We start from the raw sequence: 16,621 nt of genomic DNA on the forward strand, positions 1-16,621 counted from the left end.
TTGCAAAAGCAATGAGATCATTGTATATTTTAACAGTAAGAGCAAACTTGCTTAATCCTTAACAATGAGCCAGTTCAAGGCTGACATGGCCAGGTGGGAAGTGGTGCTTCTTCTGCGTGGTCTAATCCACTCCAGCGATATATCTAACTACGAACTGTATAGCTAGGTGGGGTTCTTTTGCTTTCTGCATCATTACTGACTTTCCCTGGGGGCCAAATTACTGTACATGGTTGGTGATTGGTATCCACTGGAACTGATAGGACAGAAGGCAGAGAGACCAACAGCAGGAGGCACTGGAACCAACTCACAATATATTTGTGGCGGCTGGGCCCCACCAAAGTCAATGGGCAAAGTTGAAGCCCTTTTTGTGGGCACCCACAATCTTTGGTGTGAGATGGTACCCATGACAGGTGGTACCAGAGCCAATGACAGGTTTAGCGATTTTAGGAACATAGGAAGCTGCCTTAGAGAGATACCTTGCTCAGTATTGTTTACACAGCTTGGCAGCAGCTCTACAGGATTACGGGCAGGGTTCTCTCCTGGCCCTGCCTTGAACTACCAGGAATTGAAAGTGGGGCTTTCTGTTCGCAAAGGTGGGATTACGCCTAAAAGGGGGAAAGTATGCATAAAAATGATTACACTGGTGTCAAAGGCTGTTGTTGCGACTACTCTAGAGTAACGATTCTCCACATGCTTGTCTTTAGACAGTTTTATTAGGTGCAGTCTATTTACAGTGAAATGGCTGTACAGAACATGTCTTCTCACTCCGAGACAGAATCCGGGAATGGCGCGCTCCTCGTCCTTTTCCAGCATAAGAGTCTAGGAACGCCAAACCGTCTTCCCCGCCTCCTCCTGCATAACTCCGGAACCGGAGGGAAAAAGGGCCTCCTCTCCATGTTTTCCTTCTCCTCCTTTTCCCCCTCTCTTCCTTCCTCCCGCATGTGTAGCAGGAGCTCTCCTGTGTTGCCAGAGCCCTGCATCCTCCTTCCTCCTTCCTCACTTGACTCTTCCCCCTCCCCGCTGGCATTGCTGCTGGTGGAAGAACTGCTCTTTATGATGGGAGGGGGCTCTCTGTATTCCCTGCCCCTTACATCCGGTGAAAACAACATACAAAATTGCATTGCTTTAGGGAGAGTACGAATGAAACGCACATACTCACATAAACAAAATGCAAAAATGCATGGGATTAGGGACAGTAGCTTGCAAAAATGTTTATATTAGAAGAAATGTACACTAAAATAATGATGGACTTTCATGAGGACTTTTTAAACATGCAAAATGTGGAAATTTAGCAAAAATCTGAAACTGGAAACATGAGAAATCGAAAGAAACCAGAACCGGCAGATTTATCCATCCCTCAAGCTAGGGGTGTCAACTTGAATGAAATATTGGAGGGGGGGAAGGTAAGCCCCACCCCATGTAATCAATTGCATGACACGGCGCACACCTACTATTTGAATGGGAAGGCCCCCTCTTTTATTGTGGTATTATCCCAGAGATTTCTCACCACTTGAAGAAGCGAGGAGCAGGAAACAGTACTAGCGGTCAGAGCAGTTGGCATGACTGCAAGGGGGGGTGCAAATGCTTTTCTCCTGATTTCCTTCATTGCCTTTATTATGAACTAGGAAGAGCACAAATCCTGGTGGTGAGATGGATGTCAGGCAGCGATCAGGACAACTAATAGCATACAACATGGTAGCAGCAAAAGCCCTGTCCCTTTTTGCAAATAATTCCATTCATTCGCCACACACATTTAGTGTGAATATGTCTCCCCTCAAAGTGGGTCATGAACTTGTATGTAAAGCTGTCATAAATGGGAGGAAATTCCTGAGGGAAATCATCAACAAGCCATTTTTGGCATTATAACAGACAATAAACGCCAAGTGTCTTGTTTTCCCAGCTGTTTCATCTGGGTCTGCTGGAACAAGTTGAAATGTTGCTGGGATGCAGATACCTCTTTGCCATGAAATGTTTGGTCACTACAGATTAGAGAAGAAACTCTAGAATCAATACAATAGTATGGAAACATAAACCATTGTTAACGCTAAAGTGTTTCACAATTGTACATAAAGACAGGTGCGATGCTGGCCTCCTTTGACAAAACTAAAAGCTAAGTGAATAGCGATGGTACCTAAAGATAAAACTGAGTTTGTTTTGTAACCTTTGCGATAATGTTCCTGCTTCCCACAATGGCTACTGGGATATCTCCAAGAAGTCCACACGCAAGGCATGAGCTAGGCAGATAAAAAGGTTGTGTTCAGTGAGGATCATACCATGGAAACCAACTCAAGCCCATAAACATATCCCACATAATTACTTTGATCCCAAGGTCATAAATGGAACATAACATAATATGGAGCAACATGAAAATCAATGTTAGTTGAAACAGATAAGGTGGGCAATGAGAGGCTTATCAGGGATAGTACACAGCACAGAACAAAAAGAATGTGCTTCAGTGGTTAGATGCTAAAGGAAATGAATTAATGGTAAAGCAAAGGACTTATGTGCGGCGAGATAAAAACATTAAATTGAGGTCCAATTACCCCAACAAGATGCTACATTGCACTGAATCTCAGCCAAAGTGACAATGTATGTGATTGGTTAGTCGTAAAGGAAAATTCCTAAGAAATTAATCACATTTTCAGATCTGCTAGAGGCCTTCTCCAACAACAGGCATGAACTAGAACCTTTAGTTTGCAAAATATTTTTACTTAAATCAATAGTATTGTATATATTCTGAGGAATCCTGTCAGAAAGTAAAATGTAGGGGGGGGGACACTCGAGCAGGTGGCTCATTCAAAACCATGTTGACCAGTGATAAGCCAGCCTTTGCAACAAATATTTATTTAAGCAGAATATTATTATTGTTGTCCTAGTGCTTAATCCCAGTGTTGCAATATTATTTGTGCTTATATATGCATGTGACAGGACACTTCCAGAAGGTCAGGCCCAGCTAAAGAAACAATCTTTCCATTTTGCTTGAGGATACCATAGCATAGCTGTCAAGTTCTCCCTTTTTTAAGGGAAATTATATTATGCTGAATAGGCTTCCTCGCGAGAAAAGGGAAAACTTGACAGCTATGCCATAGATGTTGGAACTGAGATTTTGGCCACTGTCCTCTCGCAAGAAAAAACAAACACAATATTGCCTGGCCCATGCTTTCCATTGATGTGCAAAGTGGCTGGGGCAACAAGGAAAAGAAGGTTTAATCACTCACATCCTTCTACAACCCACATGCTTTTTCTTCCATGCAAATGCTTCCATTCTGTGCTTCAACTCCCCTTTTCCCCTAGCAGTTGATGGGTATTATCAGTGCTTTTTTTCTGGGGGTACGCATACCCCAAAACATTTTGTGAATATTTGTACTTTTGTCCGTTGTACTTTTGAACAAGAAATTTAAAACATAAGTAGGAAGTGTCAGCTATGCATGTAAGCTCCGCCACCAGTGTCCCCACTCACAACAGCCCCTTCCACTCCACCTCCACCAACCTTTCCCCATTGAGTGGGAAGGCAGGAAGTAGAATTGTGAGTGCATTAAATGCAGCATATGGTGGATTTGGAAAGCTGGCAGCTATTGTAAGGAATGACACCAAGTCCACTTCAGCTTGTTTGGGGCCAGTCTTCCTAATTGTCCAGGGAGTTTGCAAGCAGATCAGTGTCGGCTCCTGAATTACATGCTAAACCTGGGGGAAAATATGTAGTCTCCCACCACCCCCCACCCCACTGCTGGAGGGAATGGAGAACCTATGACCCTCCAGATGCTGTTAGACTTCAACTCCCATCATTCCTTGACAGCATGCGTGGCAAGTGGTAAGGAATGGTGGGAGCTATATTTCAACAACTGGAGCTCCACAAGTCCCCCATCCCTGTTTTCAAATATGCACTTGGTTACCTAAGTAACAGCACAATCCTATGATACTATGAATGAGGTCAGTGGGACTTACTCCCATGTAAGCATGCATCAAATTGTAGGCAAAAACCACTTGGCTTAAAATGAACTTCATGGGGCCAATTAATCATGTCATTCTACACCTTGCAAACTTTGGAGTCAAGAATTTAGTGTGATCATTCTTTCTTGGCTGCCAATTTGGAAGCAGAAAAACTATTCAATCAAAACAGATGTGGAAGAGGATTTTTAAAGAACAATTTGTTTTACTTTTTTCTGGCTAAAATTCAGATATAGGCTACTTCTTTCTTAATACTGCTGTGCTTAACATTGCTATGAGTAAGCAAGAAACTTAATATTAATATTAAAATCAGTGATGATCAGTTGATCTAACTGATGAATATGTTCTCCAAGTCAGTCTCAAACAGGCTTGCTATTCAGGTAAGTAGTTCTGAGTGCATTACAATTATAATCAAAGGGTAGCGGCGAGGTTCATATTACAGAGACTTTATTTTTAGCACAGTTCCCCCACGCTCCACTCTCATTTCCAGAATAAAGAGCTGGTATCGTTGTCACCATGAATTTTGCTAAAGCCTCTCCTGTTACTAGAGTTGTTTGCACCGACACGCTACTGAACATTATATATTTGCATGTGCTGAAAGTCTAGGTATAAGGGGAAAAGAATGTTGGCTGCATGGATATAAAATTAAGTACTAATTGCGGAAACAGGTTGAGGACAGAGGGGTTAAAAACAACAACACCTCCACTGGTAAGAGGGAAGAGGGAGCAGGTGGTAAGGGTATAAGTGAGGGAGTGGCAGAAGAGGAATTCCAGCTGATATTTAGGCCACATATCTTTCGTCCAAAGATACAGATTGTACAAGCTGCTTTCTTCACCAAGCCACTGACCCCAATGGATCCCAGCTGAATTCTTCTTGATCTCCCCAGGAACGAAGCATGAGCACTGCTGGCAAAGTTAGAAACTAGGGTACGTACTGACAGCCATGCTGATTCATGCACTGCTGTCCGCCCCCTTTAGTGCTGGACAGGGTGGTTATGGGACCCTCCAGATAACTTGTTCATTGAGAATTCACTCTGATTTGCTTGCACAGAGCTTCTGCAAATGTTAGATTACATCCAGTCTTTATTATGCATTCATTCCGATTTGATTGCCTGGAAATTATATGGCAACAGAGGCAGATTTAGGGGAGCACAACTAGCAATGCACACAACACAGAGACAAGACTTTCTTGCATTAATGAGATGGTAAGACCTCTGCCAGAGGATTGGAGAAGATCAGTCTACATCCCAATCCCAAAGAAGGGTAGTGCCAAAGAATGCTCCAACAACCACACAATTGCGCTCATTTCACACGCTAGCAAGGTTATGCTTAAAATTCTACAAGGCAGGCTTAAGCAGTATGTGGACCGAGAACTCACAGAAGTGCAAGCTGGATTTCGAAGGGGCAGAGGAACCAGAGACCAAATTGCAACATGCGCTGGATTATGGAGAAAGCTAGAGAGTTCCAGAAAAACATCTACTTCTGCATCATTGACTATGCAAAAGCATTTGACTGTGTCGACCACAGCAAACTATGGCAAGCTCTTAAATAAATGGGAATGCCTGATCACCTCATCTGTCTCCTGAGAAATCTCTATGTGGGACAAGAAGCTACAGTTAGAACTGGATACGGAATAACTGATTGGTTCAAAATTGGGAAAGGAGTACGACAAGGCTGTATATTGTCTCCCTGCTTATTTAACTTATATGCAGAATTCATCATGCGAAAGGCTGGACTGGATGAATCCCAAACAGGAATTAAGATTGCCGGAAGAAATATCAACAACCTCAGATATGCTGATGACACAACCTTGATGGCAGAAAGTGAAGAGGAATTAAAGAACCTTTTAATGAGGGTGAAAGAGGAGAGCGCAAAATATGGTCTGAAGCTCAACATCAAAAAAACCAAGATCATGGCCACTGGTCCCATCACCTCCTGGGAAATAGAAGGGGAAGAAATGGAGGCAGTGAGAGATTTTACTTTCTTGGGATCCATGATCACTGCAGATGGTGACAGAAGTTACGAAATTAAAAGACGCCTGCTTCTTGGGAGAAAGGCAATGACAAACCTAGACAGCATCTTAAAAAGCAGAGAAATCACCTTGCCAACAAAGGTCCGTATAGTTAAAGCTATGGTTTTCCCAGTAGTGATGTATGGAAGTGAGAACTGGACCATAAAGAAGGCTGATCGCCGAAGAATTGATGCTTTTGAATTATGGTGCTGGAGGAGACTCTTGAGAGATCAAACCTATCCATTCTTAGGGAAATCAGCCCTGAGTGCTCACTGGAAGGACAGATCGTGAAGCTGAGGCTCCAATACTTTGGCCACCTCATGAGGAGAGAAGACTCCCTGGAAAAGACCCTGATGTTGGGAAAATGGAGGGCACAAGGAGAAGGGGACGACAGAGGACGAGATGGTTGGACAGTGTTCTCGAAGCTACCAACATGAATTTGACCAAACTGCGGGAGGGAGTGGAAGACAGGAGCGTCTGGCATGCTCTGGTCCATGGGGTCATGAAGAGTCAGACACGACTAAACGACTAAACAACAACAAGACCTCTGCAAATGGAAACCTGTCAGTGCACTGGTGCCAAATGGTCATTCAACTGCAGCATATGATTCTGGGTGCTTCCCCAGACAGGGACTTAATTTGCAAATGAAATATTGCAAATGGATTTTGGCAACAGATTTTTAATTATTATTCATAGTATTTCCTCCAGAAAGTATAAATCAAGAGTAAAACAAGGGGCAAATATAGGCTAGTATTTTGATGCTGATAACATTATGTGCACACTGCTAGTATTTATTACTAGCATGCATAAGGAGCATCCATTCCACGGTAAGCACTCATCTGGCAGCCCCCTCTTTAAATGTTGCAGAAGCCAGTGAAAGTCAACTGGGAATGCTGTAACCCCATTTGAACTCCTGGGCAGAGTTGACTTTGTGGCACCTAATTATAAGCAGGACTGGGTTGTTAGTTTCCTTTCCCTTCCAGAAAGCTGCTCTCTGCTGTACCACTGTTGGCTGGGGCACCTGTGTAATCGCTGGAGTGGCTGTGGGCGAAGGAGGATGCGTTGTTTCTCCGATGGACCTGATAATGGGCCGGAAAACCAACGCTACCTTTTTTGGAGGTTCGTTTTTCCCTAACAGTATATGCATGCTAGAAATGGCATTGAAGTAGCATCTAGGATTGAAATAACACTTGCATAGTTATTTCTAGGTTTGCACAACAGGTTTATTTTATTTTCCTTTTCAGTACCGCCATGATCAAGATGGGCAGCACTGCTTTAATTATCTGCAAGAGCAGGGGTGACGGAATACAGCTGTCTTGTAGCTTGCCGTAAACACGTTTTACAGGTGTTCTGTCCCTCTTGCTGCTTTGAATCCTGAATCCAGCCCATCTTCTTGCTCAGCTCAGCATTGTGATACGGTGATTTCTCCTTCGCTGAGCTGGACTGCACATACAGGTTTTGCCAGGGACTGGTGAGGCACCTGCAGTGGTTTGGCAGGCCAGATCCAGCCTGCAGGCCACAGGTTCGCCACCCCGTGATATTGTTGTTGTTGTCGTTGTCGTTTAGTCGTGTCCGACTTTTCGTGACCCCGTGGACCAGAGCACATTACAATATTACATTGTATTATTTGTATTACATTTCTCTACATTTTTGTACTGGACTACAGACAAGCGTGATGCCTGAAACCCTTTGGGTCCGTCTATGGATTGTGTCAGGATCAGTTTCTGGCACTGGGTGGGTCATCTCATGCTGCACCACTCATGATTTAAGAAGAGGCTGCAACATGGTTTCTATGAGAGCCAGTGTGCCCACCAGCAATTCCTGTGATACCCACAAAAGGTTTGCTAAAAAATAGCCTTCTGCTGGATGAGAGATTGGTTTCTGTTAGAAAATGCTGATGTATTAGATTTGGAAGGGCATGATAATGTTTTTGGATGGCCTGCATATTTATGGTATGATAAAGTCAAGGTCCATAAAGGTTTTAAAAGTCATATTATTAGAAAATCCTTGTACAATGTATGGATCAGATATAAAGATTTGCTTAAATCAAGAACACCCAGATGGATTTCACCTCTATAGGCTAAGGTGCAGAAAAGACTGAATATGGAAATTAACTGGTTAAAAATATAAAGGCATTCTGGTGGAGGAAGGAGACAACATTAAATTAAAATCCTATGAAATGTTGAAGAACAATGTAAATGATTGGTTACAATATCATCAAATCAATGAAGTGTATAAAATGGACAAAAAAGTTGGTTTTCAAATGAAAAAGTCTAAATTGGAGATGGAGTTGTTAGAAACGAAAACAAAAAATCTTTCAAAAATGTATAATTTATTGTTGGAATGGCATACGAAAGATGAACAAACGAAATCAGTAATGATCAAATGGGCAAATGATGTGGGACACAATATTTTGGTGGAGGACTGAGAAAGGTTATGGAAAAGTATCAAATTTACCGCGTGTAATACGGTATGATGAAAATATGGTGAAAATGATGTATAGATGGTATCTTACACCGGTAAAACTATCTAAGATTTATCATAATAATAATAATAATAATAATAATAATAATAATAATAATAATAATTTATTATTTATACCCCGCCCATCTGGCCGGGTTCCCCCAGCCACTCTGGGCGGCTTCCAAAAAAACAGAAATTCTAATATACAAAAATCCATCAAACATTAAAAGCTTCCCTAAACAGGGCTGCCTTGAGATGTCTTCTAAAGGTCTGGTAATTGTTCTCTTTTACCTCTAGTGGGAGGGCATTCCACAGGGTGGGTGCCACTACCGAGAAGGCCCTCTGCCTGGTTCCCTGTAACTTGGCTTCTCGTAATGAGGGAACCGCCAGAAGGCCCTCGGAGCTGGACCTCAGTGTCCGGGCAGAACGATGGGGGTGGAGACGCTCCTTCAGGTATACCGGACCGAGGCCATTTAGGGCTTTAAAGGTCAACACCAACACTTTGAATTGTGCTCGGAAACGTACTGGGAGCCAATGTAGGTCTTTTAGGACCGGTGTTATGTGATCTCGGCGGCCGCTCCCAGTCACCAGTCTAGCTGCCGCATTCTGGATTAGTTGTAGTTTCCGGGTCACCTTCAAAGGTAGCCCCACGTAGAGTGCATTGCAGTAGTCCAAGCGAGAGATAACTAGAGCATGCACCACTCTGGAGAGACAGTCAGTGGGCAGGTAGGGACTCAGCCTGCGTACCAGATGGAGCTGATAAACAGCTGCCCTGGACACGGAGTTGACCTGTGCCTCCATGGACAGCTGTGAGTCTAAAATGACTCCCAGGCTGCGCACCTGGTCTTTCAGGGGCACAGTTACCCCATTCAGGACCAGAGAGTCCTCCACACCCGCCCGCCTCCTGTCCCCCACAAACAGTACTTCTGTCTTGTCAGGATTCAATCTCAATCTGTTAGCCGCCATCCATCCTCCAACCGCCTCCAAGCACTCACACAGGACCTTCACCGCCTTCACTGGTTCTGATTTAAAAGAGAGGTAGAGCTGGGTATCATCAGCATACTGATGGACACCCAGCCCAAACCCCCTGATGATCTCTCCCAGCGGCTGCATATAGATATTAAAAAGCATGGGGGAGAGGACAGAACCCTGAGGCACCCCACAAGTGAGAGCCCAGGGGTCTGAACACTCATCCCCCACCACCACTTTCTGAACACGGCCCAGGAGGAAGGAGCGGAACCACTGCATGACAGTGCCCCCAGCTCCCAAGCCCTCTAGACGGTCCAGAAGGATGTTATGGTCGATGGTGTCAAAAGCCGCTGAGAGATCCAGCAGAACAAGGAAACAGCTCTTACCTTTGTCCCTAGCCCGCCGGAGATCATCGACCAGTGCGACCAAGGCAGTTTCAGTAACAAATGTTGGAAATGTAAAAAACAAGAAGGAACCTTTTACCATATGTGGTGGACTTGCCCCCAAGTAAGAGACTTCTGGGAAAAGATTTATAATGAATTGAAAAAAGTGTTGAAAAACATCTTTGTTAAGAAACCAGAAGCCTTCTTACTTGCAATAGTCAGAGAAGAAATGGCTGTGAGGAGAACCGCCTTGAGCGTGGTATGGATGGGCGGAGAGAGGGCCAGAGGGGGAGGGGGAGGCCTGCCGGATGCCACCTGCCCCTGCCTGCTGTGTTGCCGCGTCACCGCATCCCTCTTGGGTGTGCATGCGTCATGCACCCGGTGGGGTGCCTTCAGGCTTGCCGCCCCGGGCGGCCAGGCAGCTAGGTACGCCGCTGCTTAAACATGCCCACTTTTCTTTGGATACTAGAACTGGACACAGGCCCTTCTGTCTGTTGTGAACAGAGGAGAGGTGTTTACCATTGTGTGGCCCTGTGTCTTTTTCTGCTCTTTTTGATGTGGCATTCATTACGTCACACCCTCACGGCAGTCATTTTGTGATGCACCACACTCGACAGTATGCATTTTGTAAGTGGTGCCCATGTCACTTCACAAGATTCCAAATCTTCCCACTGGCCCAGAAAGGTTGGTGACCCCTGACTTAAGAGAATGAAGTAAGAAGAGTGGCAGGTCGATGGCACATTCTCAGAGCGTGCAAGCTTTCTTCTCAATGGCTTTTAAAGGTCTTTGGAAAGTAAAATAATTATATCAGATTACATCAACTCTCAAAGGAGACACTAAATAGAAAGGCAACAAGACTTGTATCAAATAGAAAGTTAATGGGGAATGGGGCCACACAGATTTTAGTTACTATCCCACCGTACTAGAAAATGCCTTAGTCCCAGTATTTCCTACTACAGTACTCATTCAATTGTTTTGCAGATTTTATGGCAGCCAAAGCAATTGGTACAAAATAATTGTGATTTATTGTCAATTGCTCAAAGGTTCCCAAATCTGGATGAAATTTCTTCCTGAGCCAATCTCAAAAAACATAACAACTGGAATGTTTTTATTGAATTGCCTCCCATTTATAGAATCCAAATATCTGGTGGATGTTAAACAGAACAGCCTGTTCCATTTTTGAGAAATAAATGAAAACCTGTTTCAACATCATTCTGGAGTGCGGGCCCATGCACAGTGTGCCCCAGGAGCTGGGAAAGTGGGTGGGAAAAACAGGAGGAAAAACTGGCACAGCAACATTCAGGCATTCAGATCATCCATGCAGTTTGGGGGGCAGTTCATTCTGATTTGTTTGCAGGGAGGTTTGATAATGCGTCAGAGCAAGCTTGATCCCACACTTTTCTGTGCATTTCCCTATTGTTTTCCTTACACAATAAGTCTGGTCTTTGGGTAAAACAAGTTTGTTGTACGATATCTCCCAGTCAACTTGTCGGCATATTTGCGAACATAGCACCATTTTTAAAAAAAATTCAGGAATTAAGTTTTGAATCTGTTTGTTTTTCTCCCTCACAGGCTGGAAGGGTATGGATTCTGTACCAAAGCTGGTGTTGCATTACATGGCAGGGAAATTCAACCTGGATGCACTTGTATCTTACACTTTGCCTTTTGATAAAATCAACGAAGCATTTGATCTTATGCATCAGGGGGAAAGGTAAGGCATTACAACAAACCCGAAACTTCACAGACACATGTGTCGCTCCCTCTATTTCCTATGGTCACACTCTTTAAGTGTTGTTGCTTATTTAGCAAAAACAGCACCACAGACATGTAAGGAATCAGCAGTCTTGGGGAGAGGACTCTATCCCCTCTTCAGCTTGGCAAATAAAGGATGGGGCTATTGGGGATTCAACCTGCAAAGCAACTGCTCTACCCACTAAACCCCTGGTGTGCAAGCAGCCTAACTGCATCACCAGAAATAGACCAATAACAGATACTTAGCATAGTCCCTTTTGCTAATGAACACATACATTCCCCCCTCTTGCTTTTTACCTGTTTTGCAGCAACCAAACTATATTGGTGTATTAAGAACCCAGTATAAACACCGGAGGACTAGAAGCCCAACAAAATGTGATCCTTATTCAAATCTGCCCCACTGACTTCTGATTAATGTATCCCCTTGGACATTGTTTGCAGAAGCATTTCTTTGTGATACATGAGCATAGAATTCAACATCTCTAAGCCATAGCTGTAATATTTTAGAGCAACTTTTTAGTTCCTGTAGTACTGTCACGTCACTATTAAAACTGACAATTCCTGTTGTGTTGTGTCATTCATGGATTAATATCTACATATAGATATTGTGTTGGCGCATCACATTCTAAATGTGTAGGGTCACTTGTGTACAAAATCACTTTTCTGTTAAAGCTATTGTGTGAAAACAATATATTTAAATGGATTTAATCTGATGTCACAATAAAACATTTGCAATAAGTTCCTCACTTCAGGGTGATGGCATTTTGTGTAGTACCTCTAAACTGCTCTCAGTACAGTCATGCCTCCATTTGCGACTGATCGGTTTGCGACCGCCGTGGACCCGGAAGCGATCTGCGCAGCGCGCACATGCACGTGCATGCGCAGAAGCGCTCTATCGGCGCTTCACGCACGCGCAGAACAGCCCCTCAGTTTACGACAAACTCAGGCAGCAACCGGCTCCCTGGAACGAATTGCGGTCGCAAACCAAGGTATTACTGTATAACCAAACCAGCTTCTGACATCCCTACCAAACTGATTCCCAAAGTGTTGCTGGCATGTTTGCAACAAACAGCTGAGCAAAGTTAGGCCCCTGTCAAGGGTTTAAAAAGGACTGGCTGGCATGGCCAGCAATCAGGGGTGATGGGAATTGTAGACTAGCAGCATATGGGAGGCAAATTGCAACACTGCATAGGTTTAAATATGAAGCACAAAACATAGAAGTATAAGATTGTACTACAATTACTTAATAAAGAAATTTTCATGAAAAATAAATAAATAAATAAATAAATAAATAAATAAATAAATAAATAAATATGAAGCAGAGCAGACACCTAGTGCTGAAGACTCATTTCTCATTACAAATCTACTGGAAGTGATTACCATTATATTCTTCCTAGGTAAAGGCTATCAGAGGCTCCTCACTGAGAAGAACAGCAATGGTAGACACATTTAATTGCTCACCACTATTGCTCTACCCTTCCAGGGTCTGCTATTGGCATCCGTCTGTCTCGGGAGACAATGGAAGAGTGAGATGGGTAGAGCTAGCTCCCCAGGAGAGTTGTGGGCACCCTAGCACACCCCCATAATCTTTTGCAACTTTCAGAGTTTATGTAGTAGTTACAAAGCAGACAACACAAAACACAGGAAGGTTTTCTAAACACAGGAAGCCTAAAAGCCATAACAAAGCAGTGATTGAAATATAATTTATCTAGAATGTTATAGTGCCACCTACCGTTAACTTTTTCTTCTTATGGATTTTGTAGCTCAATATTTCATCCTGAAAATAAAAATCAAGAACTTGATTTTATGGTTATTTTAACACTAGCAGATGTCAGAGCAATAAATATGTAAACTAATATTATAATATATGGTAATTTTATCCCATTTTGAAACTTTCATAGCACAGGACATGTTCTCATACCCAAGCTTAATTAACAGCCAGTTGCATTTTGGTTCTATATTCTGAATTTGGAAGTCTTCATCAGAAATAACAAGATTTAGGTTAGCTCTTCTCCCCCCTCTCTCTCTCTCTTTTATTTTTTTGTAAAGGCCTCTGTGTATTTAATAGGCACACAAAAAACACAAATTCAACAGGAGCATCTTCTCCTGACAAAAAAAAAAGTGATCAGAAAAATGGCAGAGTTGAATTTCTAAATTACATGAGGCTGTTAAAGGTGGAATAACTCTGCCTGGGAAAAGATGGCAACTTTAAAAAGATGGAATGACATAATAATTCACGTGAAAAATATTGCTACTCCAATTTCCAAGCAGCAAGAGGTTTTGTGGTGGTAGCTCATTTTCTTGGAATGAAGATCACTGGAGATTGTGTCTTTGTGATACAGTATATGGTTTTACTTACAAACAAAGGCAGTTTGAGCATAAGATGGAAGGGCTCACAACATTAACACATTAACATAACTTGCTCCTCTGTTAGGTTTTTAGCCCCGCAATGCCATCTTTTTGGATTCAACACAGAGAGCAAGTCAGGTAAACCTTTCTGTCTCTTCCTAACCCACTTCAAGACAAGACTGGTCCAGGACTATTGCTATCCTATGCACACCAATGATATCCCTTTCAACCAGAGGAGGAGGGAAGATTCTAACCCCTTTAACCCACCTTCTGGATGTATTGCTATTAGTAGTTTCTGTGGGAACTATCACCTATATTTTTTTAGTCATGCAAAGAGATACTGCAAACTTGGTTTGCAGCCATTAACTCCACGGATAGAGGTTTCACCCTTTAGCAGTCTCTCTTTCTAAAGAATCCACTTTTACAGATATAAAACTACTGGCTGAGAGGGAATTCCAAAAGTGACAATCAAGCTACCTCAACCACCACAATCCTATAGCAATATACTTTTGGCCTCTAGGAAGTTCTATGCCAAAATAATATTTCTCCAAAAGTTGAGGCATGGTTCATTAAGTGGGAATGTGACTTCTGTAACTAGCATTTGAGGCCAACGTAAACACCTAGCTGCCTTGGCAGGATTTACTACTGATACCTGCTTTAACCATTTCCCCAAGCAGCACCAGACAGTTGGGTCTAGCCTACATTTTAATTTCCCACACTGCCTCAGATTACTGTTCTTCTAGGACTAACCACCAGGAACAGCTATAGGGAGCCTGCTCTACTCCCACCCACTCCAAAAACCACCAGTGTCTCACTGTGAGTTGCCCTGGGACTCTTTGAGAGCTGGAAGGAAAGACATTTTCAGGCCCCATCCATCAGCAAGGACCTAAGGGCTGCTGGATTGTATATAAAGGTAAAGGTAAAGGGGCCCCTGACCATCAGGTCCAGTTGTGTCTGACTCTGGGGTTGTGGCGCTCATCTCGCTCTATAGGCCGAGGGAGCCAGCGTTTGTCCGCAGACAGCTTCCGGGTCATGTGGCCAGCATGACAAAGCTGCTTCTGGCAAACCAGAGCAGCGCACGGAAACGCCGTTTACCTTCCCGCCGGAGCAGTACCTATTTATCTACTTGCACTTTGACGTGCTTTCGAACTGCTAGGTGGGCAGGAGCTGGACCGAGCAACGGGAGCTCACCCCATCGCGGGGATTTGAACCGCCAACCTTCTGATCAGCAAGCCCTAGACTCTGTTGTTTAACCCACAGCGCCACCTGGGTCCCTTATATACACTTTGTATATACACTTTGTATATACACAGGTTTAGGTATCTCTGCTTCCTTAATATTCCGCCAACACCAATTCACTCAGGATGCTTTCAAAACAACCTAGTAGCTGGTATAGTAAGCGTAGGAGTGAGATGAACACCAACACTAGACAGGATGAACTTTAAACAAACATTGTTGGTGTATTAAGGGGGAACATTATGTACATAAAGGAATACTGGTATTTAACTGGAACCTTGAAGATGTTTGTTGACAGTTTCTGAAGACTTAAGACATGCAGTTGCTTACAACAGCCTCTAATTCTTTTTTTTTTTTTACCTCAGTGTTTGGTTTTTTTACCTCAGTGTCTCAGACCAAATTCTCCAGACCCCCTAACACAGCCAAATACTCCCATGGCCCAGTCCAGCTACTGGGAACAAATCTGCCTCTGAATCTCCAAGCTGCTCTGGTTGTACTTCTGACTGTTCGGACAGTTCAGCCAATTTCAAAATCCTGCTTGTGTCCCCCATGGATGAGTTGTGTCAGTTGACGAGCCAGATAGAAACAAGAGTTGTGACGGGAAAGACCAAAGTGAGGCCTAAAATAATAATACGCACAAAATGACAATAACATTGCAGCCTTGATAGCTCGAGTTGGTAGATGGCATGAGACTCTTCACCTCAGGGTCGTGGGTTCAAGCTCCACGGTGGGGAAAAGATCCCTGCATTGCTGGGGAGATGGGACTAGATGAACCTTGTGGTCATCGTTCTAGTTACAGGTAGGTAGCCGTGTTGGTCTGGTGTTGCTGAAACAAACAAACAAAAAAATTCTTCCGGTAGCACCTTAGAGACCAACTAAGTTTGTCATTGGTATGAGCTTTCGTGTGCACGCACACTTCTTCAGATACACTGAAACAGAAATCACCAGATCCCCACATATAGTGAGGCGGGGCACCACTCAAAAGGGTGGTGGGAAACCGGACTGTTTATGACCACATTTATCACAAGACAGAGAAACCAGTAGGAGAACACTTCAATCTCCCAGGACATTCTATACAAGATTTCAAAGTAGCTGTCTTATTACAAAAGAATTTCAGAAATAGACTGGAAGGAGAGGTTGCTGAACTGCAGTATATCACCAGACTTGGAGCCGCGGAGAAACCTGGTCTAAACAAATACATTGGATTCTTATCTCATTATACATGATGAGGCTATCTTTAGCCATCTCACCCATTGCTTTTCCTGTGGGACCAATTTGCAGTCGTAAACGGTCGTAAATTCTTCCTGCAAGACCAAATGTGGTCATAAACAGTCCGGTTTCCCACCACCCTTTTGAGTGGTGCCCCCCCCCCACTATATGTGGTGATCTGGTGATTTCTGTTTCAGTGTATCTGAAGAAGTGTGCATGCACACAAAAGCTCATACCAATGACAAACTTAGTTGGTCTCTAAGGTGCTACTGGAAGAAAATAATAATAATTTTTTTATCTTG

General features: G+C 43.4%; 2 protein-coding genes across 2 annotated transcripts in view; one reads left to right on the forward strand and one right to left on the reverse strand.

The window, feature by feature from the left end:
• The window catches only part of LOC118084423 (alcohol dehydrogenase 1), a 30,510-nt gene extending 18,301 nt beyond the window's left edge, over positions 1-12,209 (forward strand). Inside the window, exons 7-9 of the mRNA XM_035113927.3 lie at positions 6,942-7,077; positions 11,346-11,484; positions 11,834-12,209. Coding sequence (XP_034969818.1) covers positions 6,942-7,077; positions 11,346-11,484; positions 11,834-11,858 — 300 coding nt within the window. The 3' untranslated portion in view covers positions 11,859-12,209. The remainder of the gene's footprint in view (positions 1-6,941; positions 7,078-11,345; positions 11,485-11,833) is intronic.
• CZ1H4orf17 (chromosome Z1 C4orf17 homolog) overlaps positions 1-15,984 on the reverse strand; it is a 164,338-nt gene extending 148,354 nt beyond the window's left edge. The window contains exons 1-2 of the mRNA XM_035112589.3: positions 15,492-15,984; positions 13,258-13,302 (exon numbers count right to left, since the gene is read on the reverse strand). The gene's annotated coding sequence lies outside the window, so the exon portion shown is untranslated. The remainder of the gene's footprint in view (positions 1-13,257; positions 13,303-15,491) is intronic.
• Between the last annotated feature and the right edge of the window lie 637 nt (positions 15,985-16,621).

Source organism: Zootoca vivipara, chromosome Z1, assembly GCF_965207765.1.
Source record: "Zootoca vivipara chromosome Z1, rZooViv2.hap1.1, whole genome shotgun sequence".
NCBI lineage: Eukaryota > Metazoa > Chordata > Lepidosauria > Squamata > Lacertidae > Zootoca > Zootoca vivipara.